This window comes from Brassica oleracea, chromosome C7 (assembly GCF_000695525.1).
Source record: "Brassica oleracea var. oleracea cultivar TO1000 chromosome C7, BOL, whole genome shotgun sequence".
NCBI classification, from domain to species: Eukaryota; Viridiplantae; Streptophyta; class Magnoliopsida; order Brassicales; family Brassicaceae; genus Brassica; species Brassica oleracea.
In genome coordinates, this window is record NC_027754.1 from 38,883,888 (window position 1) to 38,899,792 (window position 15,905).

General features: G+C 38.5%; 5 protein-coding genes across 6 annotated transcripts; 2 read left to right on the forward strand and 3 right to left on the reverse strand.

The window, feature by feature from the left end:
• Positions 1 to 768: 768 nt before the first annotated feature.
• LOC106306869 (protein LTV1 homolog) lies at positions 769 to 2,581 on the reverse strand. Of its 2 annotated transcripts, none has more exons than XM_013743643.1 (2): positions 2,513 to 2,581; positions 769 to 2,399 (listed from the first exon to the last, which is right to left on the reverse strand). In XM_013743643.1, exon 2 carries the CDS (start codon positions 2,375 to 2,377, stop codon positions 935 to 937), a length of 1,443 nt encoding a protein of 480 aa, XP_013599097.1. In that variant the 5' UTR covers positions 2,378 to 2,399; positions 2,513 to 2,581; the 3' UTR covers positions 769 to 934. The 2 variants fall into 2 exon arrangements, with proteins under 2 accessions (XP_013599097.1, XP_013599096.1); XM_013743642.1 differs by having other exon boundaries at positions 769 to 2,392; positions 2,513 to 2,580.
• Positions 2,582 to 5,326: 2,745 nt separating this feature from the next.
• LOC106304646 lies at positions 5,327 to 7,440 on the reverse strand. The gene is made up of 5 exons (XM_013741048.1): positions 7,360 to 7,440; positions 6,341 to 6,839; positions 6,241 to 6,285; positions 5,759 to 6,160; positions 5,327 to 5,668 (listed from the first exon to the last, which is right to left on the reverse strand). Exons 2-4 carry the CDS (start codon positions 6,717 to 6,719, stop codon positions 5,832 to 5,834), a joined length of 753 nt encoding a protein of 250 aa, XP_013596502.1. The 5' UTR covers positions 6,720 to 6,839; positions 7,360 to 7,440; the 3' UTR covers positions 5,327 to 5,668; positions 5,759 to 5,831.
• Positions 7,441 to 9,159: 1,719 nt separating this feature from the next.
• Positions 9,160 to 10,203, reverse strand: LOC106301389 (transcription factor MYB44-like). The gene has a single exon (XM_013737769.1). It carries the CDS (start codon positions 10,169 to 10,171, stop codon positions 9,299 to 9,301), a length of 873 nt encoding a protein of 290 aa, XP_013593223.1. The 5' UTR covers positions 10,172 to 10,203; the 3' UTR covers positions 9,160 to 9,298.
• Positions 10,204 to 12,504: 2,301 nt separating this feature from the next.
• On the forward strand, positions 12,505 to 14,016 carry LOC106303259. The gene has a single exon (XM_013739578.1). The coding sequence runs from the start codon at positions 12,505 to 12,507 to the stop codon at positions 14,014 to 14,016; it is 1,512 nt and encodes a 503-aa protein (XP_013595032.1).
• A 106-nt stretch (positions 14,017 to 14,122) lies between these two features.
• LOC106303260 lies at positions 14,123 to 14,845 on the forward strand. Its single transcript, XM_013739579.1, has one exon. It carries the CDS (start codon positions 14,123 to 14,125, stop codon positions 14,843 to 14,845), a length of 723 nt encoding a protein of 240 aa, XP_013595033.1.
• The last annotated feature ends 1,060 nt before the right edge of the window (positions 14,846 to 15,905 follow it).

Here is a 15,905-nt window from a genome sequence, read left to right on the forward strand (position 1 = left end):
TTTTCAGGTTCAATAAGTCCACACATCAAGGGAAATGACACATGAGTGGCGGAGGCAAAATTGCCTTTCACTGGGGTCTATGAAGATAATCAAATGACCAGGCTTAAAAGCATATTGAACCTTGAATCATAAGGGTCATTTTTTTCATAATACTAAATTATCTATAAAATGTAAACTGCATAAGCATAAAATCAAAATTTGTGAAAAATCATATGGGTCAATAATTTATACTCCTCATTACGAGGTGGCTCCGCCACTGCATGTGGTAGAAACCAGAAAATAAGATCATGGATGTTTATAGGAAGAGTGTCGTCAATGTGACTGTGATTAAATATACTAGACTTTATGTCGGATGTCTCTTCCTAACGGTGATACAAAGATTAGGCGAATAATTTCTAATGATGTCGTGTCGTGAAGATTAGGCGGTGATGTCTTAATGATGTTGCATTTCTTAGGTGAATAAATTCTAATACGACGATATATCATATATCAAGTTCATTAAGTTTTCTTTTACACTCAAAACAGACAAATATTCAGACCAATCGGTGGCAGAGTCTGATGGCTACCTCGAATGCTTCAGCACCTCCGGGAAAATGCAGAATATTGATAACGTTGATTGGTTCGCAAAAGTTTCTTTCTAAACTCACATTATTGCTTGATCATCAATAGTTCCAGCTTATATATAACATTCACATATCTGTTGTTGAACATGAACACCGAGTGATTCATGGCCACTAAATACTAGTAAAAGAAAGGGTGTATAAATAAGCCAGAAAATAAATTGTTGATTGAGAAACACAACAAAACCTTTCCGCATACGAAAAGAGATACAAAATCTTTAGAGCAAAACACAAAATATTACATGAAATGATATTAAAAAAAAAAAAAAAACTGGTTGTTTAACAGTCTCGGAGATACGTTTAGTATTATTACCTTAAAGAGGAATAGAAGATGGACCAGAAACAGCAACAGCCTTCTGAGCACGCTGCGTTTCAAACCGATAAAGCTCCTTTGTCTCTTTCTTCATCTTCCTCGCTTCCCTCTTCTCTGTTTTCACAGCAGCCTTCCTCTCTTTCTTCTCCTCTTTCGTCTCTTGCCCATGAGTCTTCCTCTTCACCGGTTCAGCTTTCGGTTTGACACTGGTTTGCTCAGCTCTCCTACCGGGTAAAAACTCAACCGGAAGCTTCTCTTTCCCTTGGAGGGTAATGATCCTACTCCCACCATTCAAACTCTTTGCTTTAGCTAGTGCTTCGCTCAGCTTCTTCCTCGCTCTCTCTGGATCACAGATTAAACCAGGGTGGTTATCGAGATTCGAGTACGTTGTGACTATGGTTTGGCAATCCCACTTCTCGCTCTCGTCGCTGCTTTCTTCAACCACCTCCACAAGCTCATCTTCGTTGCTGTTTACCAGATTCTCACCGTACTGTACAGACCTGCGGATGATGTACTCAAGCTCCTCTTTATCTTTCGCAGAGTCACTGTTCTTCAACAGATCCGCAGGGTTCATATACTTCTCATCAAGCTCGTAATCTTTCGGCTTCTCGTAAATAAGATCACCAACGCTCTGCGCCTTGAACTCTTCTTCTTCTCCATCATAGTCACTCTCACTTCCATACTCATTAAGCTCAAGCTGATCAAACAACTCATCAATCTGCCGAGGAACTCTACTCGGGTTGTTCTCAGCCGCCACAGGAGGTCTAGCAAACTCCCCCTCCTCTTCCTCCTCATTGCTCACACCAGAACAACCCTCTCCCTCATCCGCAAGATTAGCTCGCACAACAAAATCCTCCTCCAGATCCTCAACATCAGAACCAAACTGAGACCCATCACTGTCCTCAAGCAAAGCAGCAACTTCAGGATCAATAGCTTTCTTCACCTTAACATTAACAGTCTTGGACGCCACGCTATACATCAACTTATCATCCTCACCACCATCTCCATCTCCAGATACCTTAACACGAGAAGCATCATAAGCCTTGACGTCACGAGGCAGATACTCGCCTTCGAACTTAGGGTTAGCGTAGAAGTTAGAACCGCCGCCAGTGTTCTTAATCTCTCTCAAATGGTCCAAGTAGTTATACCCATCATCAGGATAACCCAGCTCGAGAATCTCCTTCCTCACATCAGCGGGTAAAGGGTTGTTGCTACTCGAACCCGCGAAGCTGGAGTAGCCGTAAGCCAAATCTTCTTCTTCAGGGGCGTCATCGAACTGTGAGTTGTCTTCAGCGAAACCGTTGATGTTCACTGGGTTCTGATCGACTCGTAGGAAGATCTTATCGCCTCCCGGGACGTCGCTGTATAATGGGTCTGACGTGTCGCGAGGGCAGAGCTCGAAAGTCGCCGCCTTTTTCTTGTCGATGAACTTCTTCTTCCCCATGATTGTCTCTGTGAGCTACAAGCTAACTAAAAAAGGTAAGATCTTTGCAACTAGGGTTTGATTATCAATACGAAATCATCGAAGCTAAGCCTCTAAACGATGCGAAAGCTCAACTGGAGTAAGAAGAAAGATTACCTGAGAGTTTCAGAGAGAGAGAGAGAGGCGCAGAGAGACGATGAAAGACGGAAAGGAAACGCCTTGAAGCTATTTAGGGTTTAAGACAGACAAAACGCTGCGTTTTAAGCAAATATAATATCCACCAAAGGTAATAATCCAGTGCGGGAGAGCCCACTGAATGATATTATATGCAAATAATCTTCTCCGGCTTTCTCTTGGCATGTGATGTGGTAGGCATTAGACTTTTGCCATTCACAAGGTATAAATATAATGCACAGAGATGTCAAGCCACACAATGTTATGATCAACCATGAATTGCGCCTAATAGTTTGGGGTCTCTCTGCTGAGTTTTATCATCCAAACATCAGTGTTTTTTTTTAAACACTTTCATTCATATCAATAACCAAAAACACATCCAAGTACAAAGAGGGATCAGAGATAATCCAAATTGGCAACAAAGCACAAGGAGTTAGTTCTAAACAAAAAAACTCCTAAGCCAAGCAGGAAAACCTGACGCAATGTAAGATTGAAACAGAACCCCTTAGCAAACTGTTCGCAATAAGAAAAGCTGCTTGAAGGGCATGACGAGACTGAACTTCCACTTGCCAAACATCCGTGTTTTGTTATTGCTTTTTTTTTATATCTAAACTATATACATCTTGGCGAGTACCTTCTGCGAACTAATATATATATATCTAACGAATTATAATTTAATATAAATATTATATTTATAAAAATTATTAAATTAATATTTTTGGTCGTTGAGAGTTTTATTATGCTTTATTTAACCAAATCTTAATTGCTTGTTGTGTAGGTTTTCTTTTTCTTATTGTTTATGTATTATTCTTCATTTTGAAAATATAAAATTTCTTGAAGTTTCTTCCAAGATTGTGGAATGGTGGTGTTTGTTTAGTTTTGATTGGTATGACTCTAGATTACCACAAACTTGACGAATATCGCCATATCATCAATGAAAAAGGACACTAACAAAGTGTATTAATACTTTAAAATAACATAAAGGATAAATTTAGAATAACAAAACCATAATTTCCATTATAAGTAAGATCCATAGGAGCAAACATCCATTTTGATGAATCATATGAACATTAGTTTGATTGCAGTTTACATGAATTTATGTTCATTAGACTCTGAATCCCTGGCCACAAAACAAACAACAATATCATTTTAAAGTTTCTTCAAATTGTATGAGTTTGTAGATATATTTATGTAACTATAAGAAGTGTGTCTTCTTCGGATACATAGTTACGATTGATGAGCAGATATTAACATAACCCAAAACAATATATAACCTATTTTTACCTAAAGAACATATATTTATATTTTAATGGCATACAAGAAAAGGTTCCTTTTTAAATAAATAATATAATATCAAATTTTTATGTGGACTATACATTGTAGTTATTATAATTTGTTTCAAAACTTTTTATTATTAAAATATATAAATATTATGGAAAATATTTATTAAAAAAATAATTCTTAAATAAAATTATAGAAAATATATCCATCTTTTAATGGGATGCCAAAAATTCTCTTTTAAATAATATTAAATAAGATAATATCAAAAATTTATATACATGTAATTATCATAGTTTTCAAAACCTTTTTAATTAAATGATATAAATATTATAAAAACTATTTATTAAAATTATTAGGACATGATTATTTATAAAATTATGGAAAATTTGACAAGTAAATAAATTCACTTGTCAAATAATAGTATAAATATGGAGTAATTATCAATAGCTAAGCTTGATCTAATGTTATCTCATATGTCAGATACTAAATTTCTAGTGGATTTACAGAGGCAGGACTATGACTATTCTTTGGACATGTGGACTCTCGGTTGCATATTTGATGGTATGGTGAGTGCTATGCTACATTTTGCGCAACCGTTTCATAACACATTTCATATATGTCAATATTTCCTACTAGTTACTCATAAGTTTTAGTGATTAGAAACCGAAATAACCAAACAAAGTATTTTATTTTATTGGAGGAAACAGAACAACTTCTTGGAAATTATTAAAACAAGGATCAAACTGAATCATACAGAAGAAAAACAGTTCTTCATCCCACTTTAGGACTCCTAAATGACGATCCAAATCTCAGCACAATCTCTATGGCCTATCAAAGTTCAGACCTATTCTAGAAAATCTTAGGTATTTCCTATAACTACTACTCTCCATAGTTTCTGTCCCTAATTGTAACTTTGTTTTACAATCCAGGTGATTGATTACCAAGACAAGCTACTTAGCTATTAAAAAAAGGAAAGTACTAAATCGAAAAGCAAAATTGAAGAATTTTTAATCAAAATATACAACGGTTTTATAAATTACTTGGATTGTAAAATTGAACTCTCTGGAATGGCTCTATGAACTCGAATGCGATATACAAGGCATGTTGGTATTTTGGGTATTGCATGTCGTCTGATATCCTAGCAGCCATAGATAAGGCCATTGAAGACAAGGTTATGTCTTGTCCATCTCGCTTGGGTTAGGCATGTTGAACTATGACCAAGACGGTATTGCTATCGGGACATTAGCAGCAGTGGAGAGAGATGAATCTTTGTCTCCACCTCTCCAAGGTTATGTCTTGTCTATCATTTTTTGTAAAGTATATGTATGTTTTTGCTAAGGATTTTCCTAAATATTTTCGTACAAGATAGCATGTTTATGTGTGTTTGAATCTCGGGCACAGTCGCAAGGATTCTCCACATGAGAAGCTAATTTTTTTTTGAATTTTATGAATCATAAAGGGTCTTATGATTTAGAACAATAAAAATAGCCTATGAATGATAGGATTATAAGTCACTTATGCTATGTACAAACCCTGAAACCTATTCTGGTCTCAAACTTCTCAAAAAGAAACCAAATGCAAAGAGTTAAGTAGAGAGAGGGAAGAATGAACATAATATACCACCAATATTACTAAGAGGCATGAGGACAAAAGGCTCTGTACACAATAGAGAAAGAGCTTTTCATTGAGGGGAGGAGGTTTTATGCCCTCTTAGTGAGGCGGTATAACATCATTATCTTCTTCTTCTTCTTCTGACATGATGGTCTCTTCTCCAAACTCATTCATTAGCTTCATGAAACAATGATCAAGTTCGTCTTTGTCCGGTTCTCCTTCATATTCATCTCCATCCATCAGCATCTGGAGACAACCAACCCAATTATTCTCAAAGATTGTCTCTCAACTCCATAACAAAATAACATTATAATAGGAAACAAAAACAATACTTACATCTTCGATTGTGGGAAATCTCAATCCTCCATATGGATTTGGAGAGTTGTTAAACAAAAACTGCCCATCAACTTCAAAAGGAGGAGGAGCTTGAGGTATCTATCATCAATACATCTTCACTATGATCAGCAGATACACGTTGCCTTCCAATTTGCACAGTCCCTTCTCTCGGATTATTAGCCGTAACGTCACTCCTAGATCGAGCTATGGTTCGAGGCATCGATGATGTATGAGACTTGCACATCATCATCAGCTCATCGACACGCTTCTTCAATCTCTTTGCTTTATCCTGCGCCTCATCAATCTTACACAGTATCTCGCCTAGGAGATCATCAGAACAATGTGACTCACAAACAAAACAATCATCTTCACTCTCATCTTCCTTGCGGCCTGCACCAAAATCTTACATAATACCTAAAAGATTTAGTCTTAAACATCAAAAAAACCATCTAAATTTTGAGAAAATGGAACAATGATCTCACCAGGAACAGGACACTGAGGTTTAAGAGTTGTTGGCTTCCTCTTTTCTGAAACACACAAAGTTCTAGTCACAATTAAAGAAAGATTCAAACTGTGGCATACCGGCATAAGAGAAAACGTTATGGTTGGAGATATAAGCAGAAACATCTGTTGTCTCTTCCACACGTCTCCTTCTTCCTCTCTTGAAAACAACACTCTTTCTCTGAGTTTGATCATCACCATAACAAGGTTTCGACTTCTCCAAATCAAACTGTTCGCTCTGATAGTAGCTTTGGACTTCTTTATCATACCCTCTTGCTTGAGACTCTATTTCCTTAACCTTGAGCTCTAACCACTTGCACCTCCACATTAATGGCTGTCTAAACCTCCTCCACTCATCCGTCACCTTCTTCTTCCTCAAACCCAAAAGCTCAGTACCAATACTGCAACTCTCAGGTAATGGGTAATCTTTGCTTAACATAGATTCGGCTTCAAAACACATTGAATCACCAAAAGAACTCGAAGAGGATTGACATAAAATCTCTTCTCCCTCTTGGTCTTCCTACTGTTTTTTATTTGATTTAAGCACCATAAAGCCCCAAAAAGAGCCTTCAGCTTTGTTCTGATACAATCGAAAACAAACTCAGGCAATGAGATTTAGACCCAAGTACACAAAAGCTTTCAACTTTGTTCTACTATGACCAAAACAGAACAGAATCAGACAATGAGATTGAAAAACAAAACCAGACAGTGAGATTAAACTCATGTGGACAAAAGCTTTCAAAACTTTGTTCTGCTATAACCGAAAACAAAACCAGACAAGACAATGAAATTAGACCCATGTTAGACAAAAGCTTTTAGTTTTTTTTTTTTCATTGGAATCTAATTTGATGAAGCGGTGAAATTTGATCTTTACTGATTCCAAAGCCTAAAGTTATTCAATCATATAACAAATAAAAAGGAATTTCACTGGTAAATTTATTAGAAGCTAAAGTGAATCAGTGATCTTAGAAAATATAAAACAGGCCCAGAAGCGATTTTAATGAATCAGAACTCTGTTAGCGTGAATCCAAAATTTATTGGAGAGCCTTAAACCCCTAAACCCTGAGAGAGTAAGAAACAGAGAAGATAAGATTATTCACCAAACTGTTTCGAGAATTGACTGGCCGGTTCTCTCAGATCGCTTTAGTCGAATCTAAAAGACGTTTTAATCTCCACACAAGCTGTTATAAGAATAAACATTGAACTCTTTTTTCTTGGTCAAAATAAATATTTTAACTTCTTCTCCAAATTAATATATTTTCTAAAATTAATTTATTCAGTATCTTTTTTCTTATTTGGGTTCCATTCATTCTTTTTTTCCTTTTTCTGATCCTCAATGATTTTATATGATTCTCGAAAATATCATAATTGTTTATATTTTATTTAATCTTTGAGAGCAATTAACAATATTCTATTTTTTTAAGGCTGATTTATTATGATATGATAAAAGTTACATAGACGATTCGACAACTTTACGAAGACCTACGCGTAACTGCATCACCTGAGCCGTCATATGAAGATCCACACCTTACCAGATTTACTTGCACCATGTTGAAATTGTATAGTTTGGGATTCGAACCCCAGACCTGGATGTAAAAACCTTTAAACCTTTAAAATATCATAATTGTTTATATTTTATTTAATCTTTGCGAGCAATTAACAATATTCTATTTGTTTTAAGGCTGATTTATTATGATATGATAAAAGTTACATAGACGATTCGACAACTTTACGAGGACCTACGCGTAACTGCATCACCTGAGCCGTCGTATGAAGATTCACACCTTACCAGATTTACTTGCACGATGTTGAAGATCTCTCGTAAGCCTTTCTTCCGTAGGTAATATGCAAGAAATTGCATAGTTTGGGATTCGAACCCCAAACCTAGATATAAAAATCTTTAAACCTTAACCACTAGGATACGGTCAATAACAATATTCTATTTTCTCAAGCAAATTAGTTGGAAAACAAAACTTTTGCTCCAAGTTATTGGAATTTCATTTTTTTTTTATTAACTTGCATTAATTAAACATAAACAATAACATTGTGAATTTGTGATCTTCATGGAAAATTTGTATAAAAAATAACTTGGTACATAACACAGAGTTAGGAAATTAAACAATGCTTAGAAAATTTCGATACGCAAGTGCATGATCGTGACTACAATGCACAAGTGTTTTGCGAACCACAGTTCCTGATAACACAAGATAGTTCGTTACAAGTAAAACAAATGAAGAAACAGAGCAATGATATCTATTTATTGAACAGAATGTAACCATATCAGCTGCTACAATATTAGCTATATATATAGTGAGAAAATGGAACCTCATAAGAGGTTCAAGGACTAAACTACTTACACGGAACAAGTAATTTTCAGGGGTTAAAAGGCAAAACCTCCGAATAACCATCTAGCCTCCACCAACATACATCCCTCCATGGCTCCATAACACCAACCAAAAAAGTTGCGCGTATATAATGCCATAAGCAGCACGTTGACTGTAGAGATCACCGGTCTCCACATTCTCACAGCTGAAATGACTGCGATCATATTTACAGATCTTCAAAATGTAAATAAGATTGTTGGATGGTTTATATAGAATATTGAAAGTTTTTGTATCCTCGCACATATATAAGTATGTATTATATAAACATGACATTCTTTAACAAATGAAATAAATCAAGATAATATGTAGACATTTCTTGTTGTCACACCTTTTATTGATCAGGACAGTGTATATCTCGCAGGCTAACGTCACAAGGTCTCGCTAATCCCAGGTTATACAAAAGAATCCGATAACACAGTTTCATTTTTAGCTACTCATCATAGGTTTTGGTTCTATATATCAAGAATTCAGATTTAAATTGATTGATTATCAACTGTTAAAAAAAAGAAAAATTGATTGATCATCAAATGTTGAATAAAGATTATTCCATTAAACTTTTTATCATCCAATTTAATTCCACTATACATTTTTTAAAAAACATTTGACCACAACCCAAATCTGAATTGCTCTTCAAATCTCTAAATCGATTCAAAAACTACTCGACCTTCGTAATAAATCCACTATCCCTGAAACCACCGTTACCGGTTTCGTATAAACCTCCGACGACGAATCCACCACTATTTTTCTGAATCTCCGACATGTAACTCCTCACTTCCGCCTTAATCATCTCCTGCACCACCCTCATAAATTCACCTCCACGTCCTTCTTCACTCTCCTCTACATTAATCTTCACCTGACTCTCAAACCGCGGAAACAGCAACGAGTTGTTCCTCGACTCCTGACTGACGTCAGCTCCGGGAAGTGACAGCGACAGGCTCAGCGACGTTGCCGGATCCTCCTCCGACGAAGACATTTCCACCGGCGACGGCACCGTGAATCCGCCGGAAACCGGCATTGGCTTAAAAAGCTGAGCAGCAACCGGAGACGGAATCGTGCTGGAGTCACTGACTCCGGTGGGACTCTCCGGGCTCATGTACAATCCGGTGTCCACCAGAGGAGCAGATTCAGAGCTCACGGATCTCCTCTTCCTCCGCCGATCCTCCTCCGCCGTCACCGCAACGAGATCACAGTCCCCTCCTCCGCCTACGAATTTTCGCTTGAGCGTCGAGTTCCAGTGGTTCTTCACGGCGTTGTCCGTGCGTCCGTTGAGGAGACGAGCGATCGTGGCCCATCTGTTGCCGAACTTAGCGCGAGCGGAGAGGATCGTCTCGTCTTCCTCCGCCGAGAACGGACGGTGCTCAACCTCCGGAGATAACTGATTGCACCACCGTAACCGACACGATTTGCCAGATCGGCCTGGAATCGATTTGCTGATCGCCGACCAGTTCCTCGGCCCGTATTTCTCCACCATCCTTCGTAGCTGCTCGTCTTCTTCTTCGCTCCACGGACCTTTTACACGATCCGCCATTGATTCAGAGCAGATCTTTGAGAAGAGAAGGGGAAGCGAAGGAAGAAGAAGGTCGAGAAAGGTATTTATACAGAGAAAGTTAAGAAGTAACCGGTAACTGGTTGAGTCGGTGGAGAAAGTCATGGCCCCATTGGCACCGCTTCTTCCACGCAAGCGGTTTTGAAAGTTTTGGGGATACAGCTGTAGATATACACGTGTCATTATCTTGCTGCGTCCTATGTGTCTGAACTCTCTGTTTTCTGTTACGCGATTGAGCGTGCAAAATCAAGAGAGGAGTGAGGTCACTCGAGTGAGGAACGCGTGGGGAAGTTAAAGCGACAAAATCACGGAAACCTACAAGGAAAGCTCTGATATTTTTTATTTTTATTTTTGAACAAAAGAAAAGCTTCCGATATTATTCGGACAATGTGACGTTAAAATTTTAGAAAGTTGTTTTATTTTTATTATGAAACTAAAATATCTGAAAATAAAGACGATAACGGTTTACAAAACATGTGGCTTTGTCACTGGTACATCCGGGGTAATCAGAAAAAAGTCGACCTTCCGAAGAAGACCAAGTAAAGCTGTTAGACAAGCTAAAGCCAGTAAGAAAGCGGTCTCAGGGGATCTTAGAAAGATGCTGGTAGAGAGAAGAGAAGGAAAGGAAGAAGCAGGCACAAGGAAAAGAACATCACCCATCACTCACCGAGACAGCTCTGTCTCTAACAAGGCGAAATGCCCAAAGGTGATCCCAAATGAGGGATCGCCCAAAGCTTAATGAGCATTATGAGTTGGAATTGCCAATGCTTGGGGCGGCCTCAAGACTTGACAATTCAACATCTGCGGGAGATGTGTAAAAATCAGTTCCCGGAGATATTGTTCTTGATGGAAACGAAAAACTGTTCGAATGTGTTGGTTGATTTGCAAGTTTGGTTAGGGTTTGATAGAGTCTACACTGTAAATCCGGTGGGGTTGAGTGGTGGACTTGTTGTTTTTTGGAAGAAAAGTGTAAGATTGGAGATTAAGCAGGCTAATAAAAATTTGATTGACTGCTTGGTTCATTTTGGAGAAGTGTCATTCTTTCTCTCCTGTATCTATGGAGAACCAGGAAGTGAAGGAAGAAGTAGAGTGTGGGAAAGGATCAGTAGAATCGGTTGCCACAGGAAGGAACCTTGGTGTCTCATAGGTGACTTTAATGAGATTCTAAATAATTCGGAAAAGACAGGAGGGCCTAGAAGATCAGAAGAGTCTTTTAAACCTTTTGCTGAGATGCTCTTATGCTGTGAAATGGAAGAACTTACCAGCAAAGGTAATAGGCTTACTTGGGGAGGCCAACGCTGGAAGAAATATATTCAATGTTGTCTAGATCGCAGCTTTGGGAATAAAGCTTGGCACATCTTGTTCCCTGTTTCTAATAAAACATTTCTAGAGAAGCGTGGCTCAGATCACAGACCGGTGTGGCTAAACTTTTATGCTGCTCCAGTTGCTTTCAAGGGCCAGTTTCGTTTTGATAAGAGGTTACTCATTAACCCAGAGGTCGAAAAATTGATTGGGCTGGAGTGGAGAAGAAACAACAATTGTCACTCTCTTAAAGTGTCACACAAGATAAAAAGCTGCAGAAAGGTTCTGAGTCGCTGGAAGAGAATTAACAAGTCTAATGCGCAACTTAAAATTCTCAGGCTGCAAGAGAGAATGGAATGGTTCCAATCCAAACCATATCCGTGCAGATTCATGATTCAAGGTCTTCGCAGAGAACTAGTGGCTGCTTATAAGGAGGAAGAGATGTTTTGGCAACAGAAAAGCAGAGACAAATGGCTAGTTTTTGGTGATAGAAGCTCGAAGTTCTTTCATGGGTCTGTGAAACTGAATAGATCAAAAAAACAAGTCTTGAAGCTGAAGGATAAGGATGGGAAGGAGCATTGGTCTGATGAGGCAAAAGCGGTAGTTGCCATTGATTATTTCAATATGCTTTTCAAGTCAACTAACTCAACCGTGTATGAGCCAGTCTTTCATGACTTCTCTCCTAGAGTTACTGAGTCGATGAATGCGGTCCTATCAAGAAGAGTTTCTAAAGAGGAAGTAAAGGATGCAATCTTCTCTATAAAGGTTGATAGCGCTCCAGGTCCTGACGGTAAGACTGGTGTTTTTTTCCAGAGATTCTGGGATGTAATAGGAGAAATGTTACAAGAGAAATCCAGGAAGTCTTTGAGAGGGGAATCCTTCCAGGGGATTGGAATCACACCTACATCTGCTTGCTGCCCAAGATCCTTTCTCCTGATCTCATGTCTGACTTAAGGCCTATTAGTCTTTGCTCGGTGCTATATAAAGCGGTATCAAAGATTCTGGTTAAAAGGATGCAACCCTTTTTGGGTAGCATTGTCTCTGTTAACCAGTCTGCATTTGTATATGATCGCTTGATTTCTGACAACATTGTCATTGCTCATGAAGCAGTTCATGCTCTGAAAGTTCACCCGGAGATCTCACGGGAGTTCATGGCCATCAAAACTGATATGTCCAAAGCTTACGACCGCGTAGAGTGGAGCTACTTGAGATCCTTGCTGAGGGCTTTGGGCTTTAATAATCTGGTGGTTGGCTGGTTAATGATGTGTGTGACATCTGTGACTTATTCTGTGCTGATAAATGAACATCCATTTGGCAAGATTTTGCCCCAAAGAGGATTAAGACAAGGAGATCCTCTCTCGTCTTTCTTATTTGTGTTATGTACTGAAGGCCTTACACATTTGTTAAATGTTGTGGAAAGGAATGGCCTCCTCAATGGTTTGAAATTCTCAGAAGAAGGTCCTTCGATTCATCACCTTCTTTTTGCCGATGACAGTTTCTTCATTTGTAAAGCTAACCAGGGTCAAGCAACGGTTCTTCACCGAGTTCTGGAGTTCTATGGAGAAGCTACTGGCCAGTGTATAAATCTGATGAAATCTTCGATTTCTTTCGGAGATAAAGTGAATGAGGAGACTAGGTTCATGGTACGTGACATTTTGGGGATTGTTTATGAAGGTGGTACGAGTAAATATTTGGGTCTTCCTGAATGTTTCTCGGGTTCTAAAGTGGAACTGCTCTCCTTTTTAAAGGATCTGACTCAAAGTGGACTGGATTTATGGTACATTAAACATTTGTCTCAAGGAGGAAAGGAGGTTCTTTTGAAATCCACGGCAGGAGCTACTTCTGTATTTGCCATGGGTTGCTTCAGACTTCCTAAGACTTTACTCTCTAAACTCTCGAGCATGATGGCAAACTTTTGGTGGGATTCTGAACCGAACCTGAGGAAGACTCATTGGATCTCGTGGGATAAGCTTTGTCTCCCAAAAGCTCTAGGTGGAATGGGTTTCAAGGACCTAGAGTGTTTTAATCAGGCTATGTTAGCCAAACAGGCTTGGAAAATTCTCAACAGACCTCAATGTCTTCTTGCGAGGTTCTTAAAAAGCATTTATTTTGATGGAGGAGAATTTCTTTCAGCTCCACTTGGGGGTAGACCTTCCTTTGCTTGGAGAAGCCTGTTGTTTGGTAGGGATCTTCTTCAAAAAGGCTTGCAACACAGAGTGGGTAATGGGCAGTGTACACGAGTTTGGCTCGACAAATGGGTGGATGATCCAGTTGTGGGTCTTAGGGCTCCTTGGATTAAGAACATCACTTTCGACGTCAACTTAAGGGCAGACTCCCTCATTGATTCTGAATTGAGAAGATGGAACCAGCAGAAGCTTGGAGAGTTATTTGTTCAGAGTGATGTGGAGATCATTACTCGAAATCAACCGGTGTGCCACAAAGATGATTTTTTCACTTGGACTCATAACAAGAGTGGCCAGTTATCTGTTAAATGCCTATTGGTTGGCTTCTATGGCAAAGTTTAAAACAAATTTTCCAGATTGCTTTGAGTTCCCTTCCTTGAATGGCTTGAAAGAAAGGGTCTGGAAAGTGCAGACGGTTCCTAAAATCAGAGTCTTCATCTGGAAAGCAATGAGTAATGCTCTGCCTGTTGCAGAATTGATCAATAACAGAGGAATGAATGTTGATGCTAGGTGCCAAGCGTGTGGAGAGGAGCCGGAATCAATTAATCACACTCTCTTTGGATGCCATGTAGCTAGACAGGTATGGGCCTTATCATCAATTCTGAACCCCCCTGGAGGTTTCCATGAGTCTTCGGTGTTCTCCAACCTTGACTTCCTTCTAAACTCAAGGAAAGGTAATAATAGTCTTTTGATATATTGGAGGAATTGGCCTTGGATTTTGTGGAACCTTTGGAAGAGAAGAAATGAATCGCTCTTTGAAGGGAGATTGTTAACTTCGGAGGAGGTGGTTCTGAAATCAGAAGATGAGGCTGAAGAATGGTTTCTTGCGCAGCAAGTAGAAAAGGACTGGGCTGTTACTGAGAAGGCAAGCAAGCCTTTGATCCGCTTAAACTGGGAACCGCCACCGTGCGGTTGGCTCAAGTGCAATGTTGGGGTGGACTGGTGTAAAAGGGACGGTCTTGCTGGAGGCGGTTGGGTCCTGAGGAACGAGAGAGGTGTGGTCATCCTTCACAGTCGTAGAGCATTTTCAGGGTTGCTTTATAAAGTTGAGGCAAATTTTGAAATCCTAAAATGGGCTGTGGAGAGTATGAGAAGTCATCATATCTCCAACGTGATCTTCTCGGGGGATCTTGAGGATATGTTTGGAGCAATCACAGGACCGGAAGCATAGACCGGAAGCATGGCCATCATTCCTGTTCTATGGTGGAGAAATCCAGAGAGAGGTGGTGGGAATAAATGGCGTTGAGTTTCAGAAGGTATCGAGAGAAGCAAATAGAGGAGCTTCTCTCATTGCGGAGAGCGTCACAAGGAAAGGGTTAACGCAGTCCTATGTGTCGAGAGGTCACCCGCAGTGGCTATTTGAGTTTTTTGTATATGAAAGTAGGTTTCTCTAACTTTCCTGGAAGTTGTATCTATGTGCAGAAGGTTTTTTTGGGAGTTTTTTATGGTAATGTTGCAAAGGACCAGTGTCCATGCCTTGATGGTTGGTCCCCTCTGTTATTTCTATCGTGCTCTGTTCTGCTTTGAGAGCTTGTTTGTTTTTGGTTTGTGTGATCTGTAAGTTGGAACGTTTTATTTCAAAATCAATGGTATCTCTTTTACGGAAAAAAAAAAAAAAAAAAAGACGATAACGGTTAGGTTTGGCCGTTTGGGTAAAGACAGATCTTTATGCAGTTCCGACTTTTGACTGGCCAAGCCAACCTGTATACCTTTTCTTTATATTTTTTGAAAATACAAAACGCCTATTTTGAAATTTTAGAAAAAGTTTAAAGTAGTTGCAGTTTTGATGCATAATGGACCAGGCAATAATAATGCCAGAATAAACGCAATAAAACAAATTTGTAAATGCAGTTTTTAACATAAAATTAGTAGGTATTTGTATTAACAAGAAATTCTTTTGTCAATTTGATGAAACAGTTTCCTTTTACAAAAAATGGCTAAACTGATTACCGAACACGTGCGTGATAAAATAACGTTAATTGTCACAATTTATTTCCACATACTTTTTCCATTTCAAATTAGATGTTGTTTAAAGTTTTCATACAAGTTTATTTTTACAAAATAATTATTCACTTTTTTATTTAATTATTTAAATTTCACAATGTTAATTGTTTATTAATTTAATTTCAGACAAAATAAATAAATTAATGTAAAACTGCATAAAAATTGTGATAAAAATTTTACTCAATAATCACATTTAATTTGAAACAGAGAAAGTAATATATATATAT